At 53.5% G+C, this 13,871-nt stretch overlaps 2 protein-coding genes across 2 annotated transcripts in view; one reads left to right on the forward strand and one right to left on the reverse strand.

Annotated features, from left to right (window-relative positions):
* The window catches only part of HGD (homogentisate 1,2-dioxygenase), a 28,222-nt gene extending 23,374 nt beyond the window's left edge, over positions 1 to 4,848 (forward strand). The window contains exons 12-14 of the mRNA XM_038758674.1: positions 427 to 553; positions 697 to 878; positions 4,499 to 4,848. Of these exons, the coding sequence (XP_038614602.1) occupies positions 427 to 553; positions 697 to 878; positions 4,499 to 4,648 (459 nt within the window). The 3' untranslated portion in view covers positions 4,649 to 4,848. The remainder of the gene's footprint in view (positions 1 to 426; positions 554 to 696; positions 879 to 4,498) is intronic.
* A 661-nt stretch (positions 4,849 to 5,509) lies between these two features.
* Positions 5,510 to 12,679, reverse strand: NDUFB4 (NADH:ubiquinone oxidoreductase subunit B4). Its single transcript, XM_038758158.1, has 3 exons — positions 12,405 to 12,679; positions 8,293 to 8,439; positions 5,510 to 5,711 (listed from the first exon to the last, which is right to left on the reverse strand). Exons 1-3 carry the CDS (start codon positions 12,582 to 12,584, stop codon positions 5,649 to 5,651), a joined length of 390 nt encoding a protein of 129 aa, XP_038614086.1. The 5' UTR covers positions 12,585 to 12,679; the 3' UTR covers positions 5,510 to 5,648.
* Between the last annotated feature and the right edge of the window lie 1,192 nt (positions 12,680 to 13,871).

Below are 13,871 nucleotides of genomic sequence, written 5' to 3' on the forward strand. Positions count from 1 at the left end.
CTATCTATTCTATTTATTTTATTTTGTTAGTATGTTTGGTTTTGTTGTCTGTCTCCCCCTTTCAGACTGTGAGCCCAGTGTCGGGTAGGGACTGTCTCTAGATGTTGCCAGCTTGTACTTCCCAAGCGCTTAGTCCAGTGCTCTGCACATAGTAAGCGCTCAATAAACGATTGATTGATCTGTAAAATGGGGATGAAGACTGTGAGCCCCCCGCGGGACACGCCTTGTAACCTCCCCAGCGCTCAGAACAGTGCACATAGTAAGCGCTTAATAAATGCCATTATTATTACTATCAGAATACCCATTTTCCAGATGAGGGAACTGGGGCACGGAGAAGTGACTTGCTTTGAGTATTTACTGGGCGCTCACTGGGTGGAGAGCGCTGCCCCGGCCCCGGGCTGACCGTCCCCGTCCCCTCCGGCCCAGGACCCCTCCATTTTCACGGTGCTGACCGCCAAGTCCCTCCGGCCCGGCGTGGCCGTGGCCGACTTTGTCATCTTCCCGCCCCGCTGGGGGGTCGCCGACCACACGTTCCGGCCTCCTTACTACCATAGTAAGCGCCTCCCGCCGGGTCCCGCCGCGGACACCCCGGGGCTGGGCGGGAAGGGGCCCCCCGTCCGCCTGCCGCCGGGCCCCCAGGGCTGGGGAGGAGGTGGGTGCCCCCCGCTCGATGCCCCCTTCCCCTCTCCCTCGCAGGGAACTGCATGAGCGAGTTCGTGGGCCTCATCTGCGGGCAGTACGAGGCCAAGCAGAAGGGGTTCCTGCCCGGGGGCTGCAGCCTGCACGGCGCCATGACCCCGCATGGGCCGGACGCCCATTGCTTCGAGCGGGCCACCGAGGCCGGGCTGGAGCCCGAGAGGGTGGCCCACGGCACCATGGTGAGGAGCCCCTCCGCCGGGCCGGGGGTGGGCCGCGGGGGCGGCGAGGCGGAGGCCGAACGGTCGGGGATGTGTCAATCGATCAATCAATCAAGCTGAGCGCTTACTGTGTGCGGAGCGCTGTACTAAGCGCTTGGGAAGTCCAACTTGGCAACATCTAGAGACGGTCTCTACCCAACAGCGGGCCCACAGTGCGGGTGTCACGCCCGCACTCACGCCGCCTTCCTAATAATAATGACATTTATTACGTGCTTGCTATCATCATCATCATCATCATCATCAATCGTATTTATTGAGCGCTTACTGTGTGCAGAGCACTGGACTAAGCGCTTGGGAAGTCCAAGTTGGCAACATCTAGAGACGGTCCCTACCCAACAGCGGGCCCACAGTGCGGGTGTCACGCCCGCACTCACGCCGCCTTCCTAATAATAATGGCATTTATTAAGTGCTTGCTATCATCATCATCATCATCATCATCAATCGTATTTATTGAGCGCTTACTGTGTGCAGAGCACTGGACTAAGCGCTTGGGAAGTCCAAGTTGGCAACATCTAGAGACAGTCCCTACCCAACAGCGGGCCCACAGTGCGGGTGTCACGCCCGCACTCACGCCACCTTCCTAATAATAATGGCATTTATTAAGTGCTTGCTATCATCATCATCATCATCATCAATCGGATTTATTGAGCGCTTACTATGTGCACAGCACTGGACTAAGCGCTTGGGAAGTCCAAGTTGGCAACATATAGAGACGGTCCCTACCCAACAGCGGGCCCACAGTGCGGGTGTCACGCCCGCACTCACGCCGCCTTCCTAATAATAATGGCATTTATTACGTGCTTGCTATCATCATCATCAATCATATTTATTGAGCGCTTACTGTGTGCAGAGCACTGGACTAAGCGCTTGGGAAGTCCAAGTTGGCAACATCTAGAGACGGTCCCTACCCAACAGCGGGCCCGCAGTGCGGGTGTCACGCCCGCACTCACGCCGCCTTCCTAATAATGATGGCATTTTATTACGTGCTTACTGAGCGCTTACTATGTGCAGAGCACTGTACTAAGCGCTTGGGAAGTACAAATTGGCAACATATAGAGACAGTCCCTACCCAACAGTGGGCTCACAGTCTAAAAGGGGGAGACAGAGAACAAAACCAAACATATTAACAGAATAAAATAGGATATGAACAATTTGATAACATTTATTGAGCGCTCACTGTGGACGGAGCACGACGTAGTGGATTAATAATAATGTTGGTATTTGTTAAGCACTTATAATAATAATAATAATAATAATAATAATAATGTTGGTATTTGTTAAGCGCTTACTATGTGCCAAGCACCGCTCTAAGCGCTGGGGTAGATACAAGGTAATCAGGTTGTCCCACGTGGGCCTCACAGTCTTCATCCCCATTCTCCAGATGAGGTAACTGAGGCACAGAGAAGCGACTTGTCCAAGGTCACACAGCAGATGTGGCAGAGCCGGGATTAGAACCCACGACCTCTGACTCCCAAAGCCCGGGCCTGGGAATCAGGCGGCCATGGCTTCGAATCCCGGCTGTGCCACGTTTGCTGTGTGACCTTGGGCAAGTCGCTTCACTTTCCTGTGCCTCAGTTAATTCATCCGTCAAATGGGGATTGAGACTGTGAGCCCCAGAGGGGACGGGGACTCTGTCCGACCGGCTTTGCTTGTATCCACCTCAGCGCTTAGAATAGTGCCTGGCATTTAGTAAATGTTTAATACTATAATTATTATTATTAGTAGTACTATGCACTTGGGAGAGTATCACACTACAGGGTTGGTAGGCAAGTTCCCTGACCACCAGGACCTTATGGTCTAAAAGGGGAGGCAAGCATTAGAATAAATTAAGAGTTTAATTAATTTAATTAAATTAATTTAATTAATTAATTTAATAAATTAAATTAAGTACAGCGTGGCTCAGTGCAAAGAGCCCGGGCTTGGGTTCAAATCCCGGCTCCACCAATTGTCAGCTGGGTGACTTTGGGCAAGTCACTTCTCTGGGCCTCGGTTACCTTACCTTGAAAATGGGGATGAAGACTGTGAGCTCCCCCGTGGGACACCTGGTCACCTTGTAACCTCCCCGGCGCTTAGAGTAGTGTTTTGCACATGGTAAGCGCTTAATAAAGGCCATTGTTATTATTATAGTAAGCGCTTAATAAATGCCATTATTATTACATATGAGCTGTAGGGCAGAGGGAGGGGTGACTATCAAGAACTTAGGGGACACAGAGGCACGTGCGTTGGGGAAACAGTGTGGGACAGCGGAAAGAGCCCGGGCTTTGGAGTCAGAGGTCATGGGTTCAAATCCTAGCTCCGCCGCTTGTCAGCTGTGTGATTTTTGGGCAAGTCGCTTCACTTCTCTGGGCCTCAGTTACCTCATCTGTAAAATGGGGATTAAGATTGCGAGCCCCACATGGGACAACCTGATCACCTTGTATCCTCCCCAGCGCTTAGAATAGTGCTTTGCACATAGTAAGCGCTTAATAAATGCCATTATTATTATATAAGAGCTGTAGGGCAGAGGGAGGGGTGATTATCAATTACTTAGGGGATACAGAGGCACGTGCACTGGGGAAGCATTGTGGCACAGCGGAAAGAGCCCGGGCTTTGGAGTCAGAGGTCATGGGTTCAAATCCCGGCTCCGCCGCTTGTCAGCTGGGTGATTTTGGGCAAGTCACTTCACTTCTCTGGGCCTCAGTTACCTCATCTGTAAAATGGGGATTAGGATTGTGAGCCCCACATGGGACAACCTGATCACCTTGTATCCTCCCCAGTGCTTTGCACATAGTAAGCGCTTAATAAATGCCATTATTATTACATAAGAGATGTAGGGCAGAGGGAGGGGTGACTATCAAGAACTTAGGGGATACAGAGTCACGTGCGGAGGTGATGCAGGTGTGGGAGAAGAGGAAAGGAGGGCTTAGTCAGGAGAAGCAGCGTGGCTCAGTGGAAAGAGCCCGGGCTTTGGAGTCAGAGGTCGTGGGTTCGAATCCTGGCTCCACCACAAGTCTGCTGTGTGACCTTGGGCAAGTCACTTAACTTCTCTGAGCCTCAGTTCCCTCATCTGTAAAAATGGGGATTAAGACCGTGAGCCCCACGTGGGACAACTTGGTCACACTGTATCACCCCCAGCGCTTAGAACAGTGCTTTGCACATAGTAAGCGCTTAACAAATGCCATCATTATTATTAGTCAGGGAAGGCCTCTTGGAAGAGACGGCGTGAGGTGGTGGGGAGAGCGATCGTCTGGTGGATGTGAACAGGGAGAGAGTTCAAGGCCAGAGGCAGGACGTGGGCGAGGGATCGGCGGACAGAAAGGCGAGACGGAGGCCCGCAATAGAGGCGTGAAGTGTGCGGGCTGGGCTGGCGTAGGAGAGCAGCGAGATGAGCACAAGCGCTCAGTCCAGTGCTCTGCACACAGTAAGCGCTCAATAAATACGATTGATGATGAGGTAGGAGGGGGCAGGAGGACTGAGAGTTTTAAAGCCAACGGTGAGGCGTCTCTGCTGGAAGCCGAGGTGGGTGGACGACCCGGGGAAGGTCGGGGGACTGCCCTGACCGTTGCCCCCAGGGCCTCACGCCGTTCCACCCCCCTCCCCAGGCCTTCATGTTTGAGTCATCCCTCAACATGGCAGTCACCCCGTGGGGCCTCACGGCCAGCGGCTGCCTGGACGCGAACTACAGGAAGTGCTGGGAGCCGCTCCGCAGCCACTTCACGCCCAGCGCCAGGGACGCCGCCCCTCGCAAGTAGCCCCGGGGGTCCTCCGTCCTCATCGCCCCCCACCCCCAGAAGTCGCCTAGAAAAGCCGCGGGCCGCGACCGGGAGCTGGATGCTAAAGGGGGTCTAAATCGTAAACTCGTGTCTAGTAGCTGTGTTATTCTGTCTTCTCCCAAGGGCTTAGTACAGTGCTCTGTGCACAGTGAGTGCTCAATAAATGCCACTGATTGGAATTGGCAGCGAGTGGGGGCAAGGCGGGTGGGAGGGCGACCAGGGCGCTTTTAGGGCGAACGTGTGTCGTGGTGGGGTGTGGGTCCGTGTCTGCTCTGCTCAGCTCTGATGCCACCGGCTGCTGGGCGCTGAGGGGGATGGAGGCCGACACATGTTGGGGCAGGGGAGAGGGGCGGTTCATCCCAGGCAGGGAATCCATCCCGCTCATTCCCGGGGGCTGGAAAGGCAGGAAAGACAGCAACAGGATGAACCAGGAGAGAGGTCCGGGGGGCCCGAGGGGGACACGGAAGAGTGAGACAGCCCACCCGCGTGCCTTGGGCCACTTCAGGTGGCGAGACTGCCCCTCCCGCTCCAGCCAGGACATCTGCTCATCCAACCGAGGCACGGAGGACTCCGCGGTGGGTCCTTGGGATGGGCGACTTGGGCAAGTCCCCAAGCGTGGGGGTCTGGGCGGCGCTGGCAGGACTGGAGCCGTCACCCTCCGGCTCGGGGACCGAACATGGGCTTTGGTGGGGGGCTCCGACCAGCCTCGCCTGCTTCCTGGCCCCGGGGGCGACCACGCCGGCCCGCGGGCAAGTCCATCCCTCGCCCTGCCGGCCGACCCGGGGGGTCCCAGCCAGCACGAGCTGGCACGGAGAGGGCGTCGACACCAGCACCCAATGCTCGCAAGGGAGGAGAGTCACATTTATTTCTCCAGAGGCCCCTCTGTCCGTCCGTCCGTCCGTCCGTCCAGGCGTCCACCCGCCACTTCCACTCTGCCCGGGGCCCCGAGGCAGGCGGCGGCGGGGCGCCCACGCTGCGCTCAGCAAAGGAAGCTGAACGGGCGCTTCAACTTGCCTTCCTGGATCAGCTTTTCCTTCTTATCCTGCCCGAACCGAAAAAAGGGGAAAAAAAAAAAAGAAATCAAAAAGGCCTCCGAAGGTGCAGACCTGCAGGCTCCCACCCAGCTGAGACATATATATATGTTTGTACATATTTATTACTCTATTTATTTTACTTGTACAAATCTATTCTATTTATTTTATTTTGTTAGTATGTTTGGTTTTGTTCTCTGTCTCCCCCTTTTAGACTGTGAGCCCACTGTTGGGTAGGGACTGTCTCTACATGTTGCCAATTTGGACTTCCCAAGCGCTTAGTCCAGTGCTCTGCACACAGTAAGCGCTCAATAAATACGATTGATGATGATGATGACCCCCGAGGGGGGAAAACTACCCCAAAAAGGCAGTGGTTTGATCAGGCTAGCTCCGCCTCTCAGTAACTGTATAAATTCCCACTGCGGTACTTGCTAAGCGCTTACTACGTGCCAACCACTGTGCTAAGAGCTGGGGTGGCTACAAGATAATCTGGGGAGACACGGTCCCCGTCCCACAAGGAACTTACGATATAAGGGGGGAGGGAGAACAAGAAATCTCCATTTTGCGGATGAGGAAATTGAAGCACAGAAATACTTCGACCCCCAGAGAGGTCGAGTTCATTCATTCATTCCTTCAATCGTATTTATTGAGCGCTTACTGTGGGCAGAGCGCTGTACTAAGCGCTTGGGAAGTACAAGTTGGCGGTCCCTACCCAACAGCGGGCTCACAGTCTAGGAGGGGGAGACAGACAACAAAACATATTAACAAAATAAAATAAATAGAATATGTGACTTGCCTAAAGAAACCACCTCCGTGCTCTTTCCTCTAAGCCAAGCTGCCAAAAATCAATCGTATTTACTGAGCGTTTACTATGTGCAGAGCACTGTACTAAGTGCCTGGGAGAGTATCGCATGGCCTAGTGGATAGAGCGGAGGCCTGGGAGCCAGGAGGTCATGGGTTCTAATCCCACTCCGCCCACTTTGCTGTGTGATCTTGGGCGAGACATTTCCCTTCTCAGTGCCTCAGTTACCGCATCTGTAAAATGGGGATTGAGCCTCTGAGCCCCACATGGGACGGGGACTGCGTCCAACTTAATTTGCTTGTATTCACCCCAGTGCTTAGTACAGTGCCTGGCACATGGTAAGCGCTTAGAGAATACGATTATTATTATTTTTATTATTACAACGGAAGCAGCAGAAACGTTCCCAGCCCATAACAAGCTTACAGTCTAGAGGGGGAGACACAGACCTGCTCTGTGACCTTGGGCAAGTCACTTAATGCCTGGGTCTCAATTACCTCATCTGCGAAATGGGGATTAACGCCCTGAACCCCAAATGGGACACGGCCTGTGCCCAACCTGATGATCTTGACTCTACTCCAGCGCTTAATAAGCATAACAATAAGAAGAATTAATGACATTTGTTAATAATAATAAATAATAATCATGGCATTTATTAAGTGCTTACTACGTGCAAAGCACTGTTCTAAGCGCTGGGGAGGTTACAAGGTGATCAGGTCGTCCCACGGGGGGCTCACGGTCTTCATCCCCATTTGACAGATGAGGGGACTGAGGCCCAGAGAAGTGAAGTGACTTGCCCAAAAGTCACCCAGCTGACAAGTGGCGGAGTCGGGATTTGAACCCACGACCTCTGACTCCAAAGCCCAGGCTCTTTCCCCTGAGCCACGCTGCTTCTGGGGTATGTGTTAAGCGCTTCCTACGTGCCAAGCACTGTTCTAAGTGCTGGGGGAGACACCAGATAAAGTGCCTGACACCCAGTAGGCTCTTATTAACAAATGCCATAAAAGTAAAGAAAAAAAAAAAGTCAAAAGCAAATCCATCCTCCGCACTACGGAACCCTCGACTAATAATAATAAAAATAATAATAGTAATAATAATAATAATAATAATAATGATGGCATTTGTTAAGCACTTACTATGTGCAAAGCACTGTTCTAAGTGCTGGGGAGGATACAAGGTGATCAGGTTGTCCCACGGGGGGCTCACAGTCTTCAGCCCCATTTTACAGATGAGGGAACCGAGGCCCAGAGAATAATAATGATGGCATTTGTTAAGCGCTTACTATGTACAAAGCGCTGTTCCAAGCGCTGGGGAGGACACAAGGTGATCAGGTTGTCCCATGGGGGGCTCACAGTCTTCACCCCCACTCTACAGATGAGGGAACTGAGGCCCAGAGAATAATAATACCCTTGAGGAAAGCAGCGTGGATCAGCGGAAAGAGCCCGGGCTTTGGAGTCAGAGGTCATGGGTTCGAATCCCGGCTCCGCCACTTGTCAGCTGTGTGGCCTTGGGTGAGTCACTTCACTTCTCTGGGCCTCAGTTGCCTCGTCTGTAAAATGGGGATTAGGACTGTGAGCCCCCTGTGGGGCAACCTGATTTCCAGCGCTTAGGACGGTGCTTTGCACATAGTAAGCGCTTGACAAATACCATCACCATTTACCTTGTAACCTCCCCAGTGCTTTGCACATAGTAAGCGCTTAATAAATGCCATCGCTATTATTATTATTATTATTATTAATAATAATAATAATAATAACCGTGCCCCGCCCCTCCTCCCCCATCTGACAACTTACCCTATCGGTTTTAAAGATGTAATACCAGAAGAAGAGGGGGCCGATGCCCGCTATGGCCCCCAGCAGGGAAGTCTTGGGGGTGGGCTTGAAATTGGGGTAGACATTGGTGGAGCGGGCGTACGTCCAGCGATGGAGTGCGGGGTCGTCCTGGAACAACATCATCATCATCACCATCATCATCATCATCATCAATCGTATTTATTGAGCGCTTACTATGTGCAGAGCACTGGACTAAGCGCTTGGGAAGTCCAAGTTGGCAACGTATAGAGACAGTCCCTACCCAACAGCGGGCTCACGGTCTAAAAGGGGGAGACAGAACAAAACCAAACATACTAACAAAATAAAATAAATAGAATAGATATATACAAATAAAATAAATAAATAGAGTAATAAATACGTACAAACATATATACAGGTGCCGCGGGGAAGGGAAGGAGGTAAGATGGGGGGGATGGAGAGGGGGACGAGGGGGAGAGGAAGGAAGGGGCTCACACGAGATCCGTCAACTCGACCGCCTGCTCCTTGATAACTCTGGGACTCGCTGAGCGCTTACTACGTGCCGAACGCTGCACTAAGCGCTGGGGCAGACACGGGCTAATCAGGTTGGACACAGTCCCCGATCCATTTGGGAATCACGCTCTTTCAGACCGTGAGCCCACTGTTGGGCAGGGACCGTCTCTCTATGTTGCCAACTTGGACTTCCCAAGCGCTTAGTACAGTGCTCTGCACACAGTAAGCGCTCAATAAATACGACTGATTGACTGATTGATCCCTATTTTACAGATGAGGAGACGGACCCGAGAAGTGAAGGGACTTGTCCAAGGTCACGCCCGGCGGACGAGTGACGGAGGCAGGATTAGAACCCAGGTCCGTGCTCTATCCACTAGCCCGTGCTTGTACCTTCTTCCACGCTCTTTGTCCGATGCTCCTCACTGTGTAAGCGCTTAATAAATACGACTGTTTGAGAAGGGAACTGAGGCACAGAGTAGGTGAATGACTCGGCCAAGGTGACCGAGTGGCAGCGGTGGGCCTGGTGGTCTCTAGGTGTTTTAGACGTCAAACGCTGTTCTAAGAGCTGGGGTAAATACAGGTTAATTAGATCAGCGCTTAGTACAGTGCTCTGCACATAGTAAGCGCTCAATAAATACGACTGATGAAATGCAGTCCCTCTGTCCCTTGGGCACTGCCTAGTGAGAAGCAACGTGGCTTAGTGGAAAATGCACGGGCTCTGGAGGACATGAGTTCTAATCCCGGCTCTGCCACTTGCCTGTGTGACCTTGGGCAAGCCACTTCATTCACTCATTCCAGCGCATTTATTGAGCGCTTACTGTGTGCAGAGCACTGGACTCAGCGCTTGGGAAGTCCAAGTCGGCAACATACAGAGACGGCCCCTACCCAACAACGGGCTCACCTGGAGAAGCAGCGTGGGTCAGTGGAAAGAGCCCGGGCTTTGGAGTCAGAGGTCATGGGTTCAAATCCCCGCTCCGCCAATTGTCTGCTGTGTGACTTTGGGCAAGTCACAACTTCTCTGTGCCTCCATTCCCTCATCTGTCAAATAGGGATGAAGACTGTGAGCCCCCCGTGGGACAACCTGATCACCTTGTATCTCCCCAGCGCTTAGCACAGTGCTTCGCACATAGTAAGAGCTTAAAAATGCCATCATTATTATTATTATGGTGGTCATCTCGGGGCCGGGCTGTGGCCCCCCCGGGGGTTTTGTTGTCTGTCTCCCCCTTCTAATAATAATAATAACAATAATTTTAGTTATTATTTAGTTAGCACGTTTGGTTTTGTTCTCTGTCTCACCCTTTTAGACTGTGAGCCCGCTGTCGGGTAGGGACTGTCTCTAGATGTTGCCGACTTGGCCTTCCCAAGCGCTTAGTCCAGTGCTCCGCACACAGTAAGCACTCGATAAATACGACTGAATGAATGAATGAACTTGCACTTCCCAAGCGCTTAGTCCAGTGCTCCGCACACAGTAAGCGCTCGATAAATACGACTGAATGAATGAATGAACTTGGACTTCCCAAGCGCTTAGTCCAGTGCTCCGCACACAGTAAGCGCTCAATAAATACGATTGAATGAATGAATGAATTTGCACTGCCCAAGCGCTTAGTCCAGTGCTCCGCACACAGTAAGCGCTCAATAAATACGATTGAATGAATGAATGAATTTGTACTTCCCAAGCGCTTAGTCCAGTGCTCCGCACACAGTAAGCGCTCGATAAATACGACTGAATGAATGAATGAACTTGGACTTCCCAAGCGCCTAGTCCAGTGCTCCGCACACAGTAAGCACTCGATAAATACGACTGAATGAATGAATGAATGAACTTGTCCTCCCCAAGCGCTTAGCCCAGTGCTCCGCACACAGTAAGCTCTCAATAAATACGACTGAATGAATGAATGAACTTGTCCTTCCCAAGCGCTTAGTCCAGTGCTCCGCACACAGTAAGCGTGAATGAATGAATGAATTTGTACTTCCCAAGCGCTTTAGTCCAGTGCTCCGCACACAGTAAGCGCTCAATAAGTACGACTGAATGAATGAATGCACTTGTACTGCCCAAGCGCTTAGCCCAGTGCTCCGCACACAGTAAGCGCTCGATAAATACGACTGAATGAATGAACTTGTCCTTCCCAAGCGCTTAGTCCAGTGCTCCGCACACAGTAAGCGTGAATGAATGAATGAATTTGTACTTCCCAAGCGCTTTAGTCCAGTGCTCCGCACACAGTAAGCGCTCAATAAATACGACTGAATGAATGAATGAATGCACTTGTACTGCCCAAGCGCTTAGCCCAGTGCTCCGCACACAGTAAGCGCTCGATAAATACGACTGAATGAATGAATGAATGAACTTGGACTGCCCAAGCGCTTAGTTCAGTGCTCCGCACACAGTAAGCGCTCAATAAATACGACTGAATGAATGAATGAACTTGTCCTTCCCAAGCGCTTAGTCCAGTGCTCCGCACACAGTAAGCGCTAAATAAATACGATTGAATGAATGAATGAATGAATTTGCACTTCCCAAGCGCTTAGTCCAGTGCTCCGCACACAGTAAGCGCTCGATAAATACGACTGAATGAATGAATGCACTTGTACTGCCCAAGCGCTTAGTCCAGTGCTCCGCACACAGTAAGCGTGAATGAATGAATGAATTTGTACTTCCCAAGCGCTTAGTCCAGTGCTCCGCACACAGTAAGCGCTCAATAAGTACGACTGACTGAATGAATGAATTTGTCCTTCCCAAGCGCTTAGTCCAGTGCTCCGCACACAGTAAGCGTGAATGAATGAATTTGTCCTTCCCAAGCGCTTAGTCCAGTGCTCCGCACAGTAAGCGCTCAATAAATACGACTGAATGAATGAATGCACTTGTACTGCCCAAGCGCTTAGCCCAGTGCTCCGCACACAGTAAGCGCTCGATAAATACGATTGAATGAATGAATGAATGAATTTGTACTTCCCAAGCGCTTAGTCCAGTGCTGCGCACACAGTAAGCGTGAATGAATGAATTTGTCCTTCCCAAGCGCTTAGTCCAGTGCTCGGCACAGTAAGCGCTCAATAAATACGACTGAATGAATGAATGCACTTGTACTGCCCAAGCGCTTAGCCCAGTGCTCCGCACACAGTAAGCGCTCGATAAATACGATTGAATGAATGAATGAATGAATTTGTACTTCCCAAGCGCTTAGTCCAGTGCTCCGCACACAGTAAGCGTGAATGAATGAATTTGTCCTTCCCAAGCGCTTAGTCCAGTGCTCCGCACAGTAAGCGCTCAATAAATACGACTGAATGAATGAATGCACTTGTACTGCCCAAGCGCTTAGTCCAGTGCTCCGCACACAGTAAGCGTGAATGAATGAATGCACTTGTACTGCCCAAGCGCTTAGCCCAGTGCTCCGCACACAGTAAGCGCTCGATAAATACGATTGAATGAATGAATGAATTTGTACTTCCCAAGCGCTTAGTCCAGTGCTGCGCACACGGTAAGCGCTCAGTCAATGCGACCGACTGACTGACTGACTGACTGACTGAGTGACAGGCTTTGGGAGGGCGTGCGGGCCCCGTGACCCCGTGACCCGGAAGTGCAGGCCCCGAGCCCGAGCCGGACTCACGACGAGGGTGCGGCGGTGGGGGTTGTCGTACTGCAGCAGGTACTGGCGCTTGAGGCGGGCTCGGATGGCCAGGCGCTCGGCCTGCAGCCGCCGCTGCTCGGGGCTCACGTTGTACTCGGCCGGGTCCAAGGTGGGCGGCAGCGTGGCCAGCGGGGCCGGCCGGTACTTGGCCTCCGCCATCGCCCGACCGCTCGGGTACCCTTCAGGAGAAGGAATCGCACAGGCCCCGTGCTAACTCCCTGCGCATGCGCGCCAGGCCCTCCTCTGTACCCTTGAGGAGAGACGGGATCGCGCAGGCGCCGTGCTGACTCCCTAGCCCTGCGCATGCGCGCCAGGCCCTCCCCTTTCCCTGCAAGAGACGGGGTCGCGCAGGCACCGTGTTAACTCCCTGCGCATGCGCACGCGCGCCAGAACCTCCCCCGTACCCTTGAGGAGACGGGATCGCGCAGGCGCCGTGCTAACTCCCTGCGCATGGGCGCCAAGCCCTTCCCGTACCCATGAGGAGAGAGGATCGCGCAGGCGCCGTGTTAACTCCCTGCCCCTGCGCACGCGCGCCAGGCCCTCCCCTGTACCCTTGAAGACGCGGGATCGCGCAGGCGCCGTGCTAACTCCGTGCGCATGCGCGCCAGGCCCTCCTCTGTACCCTTGAGGAGACGGGATCGCGCAGGCGCCGTGCTAACTCCCTGCGCATGCGCGCCAGGCCCTCCCTGGAACCCTCCAGAAGACGGGATCGCGCAGGCGCGCCAGGCCTTTCCCTGTACCCTTAAAGACACGGGATCGCGCAGGCGCCGTGCTAACTCCCTGCCACTGCGCACGCGCGCCAGGCTCTCCCTGGTGCCCGTACTACCTCCCTGTCCACTGCGCACGCGCACCAGGCCCTAACTGGCCCTTTGAGGAGGGGACCAAGTGTGAGCCGTGCTACCTCCCTGTACCCTTGAGGAGAGGGGATTGCGCAGGCGCCGTGCTAACTCCCTACCCCTGCGCACGCGCGCCAAGCCCTCCCCGTACCCTTGAGGAGACGGGTTTGCGCAGGCGCCGTTAACTCCCTGCCACTGCGCACGCGCGCCAGGCCCTCCCCCGTACCCTTGAAGAGACAGGATCGCGCAGGCGCAGTGTTAACGCCCTACCCTTGCGCACGCGCGCCAGGCCTTTCCCTGTACCCTTGAGGAGACGGGATCGCACAGGCTCCGTACGGGTTAACTCCCTAGCCCTGCGCACGCGCGCCAGGCCCTCCCCTGTACCCTTGAGGAGACAGGATCGCGCAGGCGCCGTGCTAACTCCCTGCAATTGCGCACGCGCGCCAGGCCCTCGCCTATACCCTTGAGGAGACGGGATCGTGCAGGCGCCGTGCTAACTCCCCACCCCTGCGCACGCGCGCCAGGCCCTCCCCTGTACCCTTGAAGAGACGGGATCGCGCAGGCGCCGTATTAACTTCCTGCCCTTGCGCACGCGCGCCAGGCCCTCCCC

Source organism: Tachyglossus aculeatus, chromosome 16 (genome assembly GCF_015852505.1).
Source record: "Tachyglossus aculeatus isolate mTacAcu1 chromosome 16, mTacAcu1.pri, whole genome shotgun sequence".
NCBI lineage: Eukaryota > Metazoa > Chordata > Mammalia > Monotremata > Tachyglossidae > Tachyglossus > Tachyglossus aculeatus.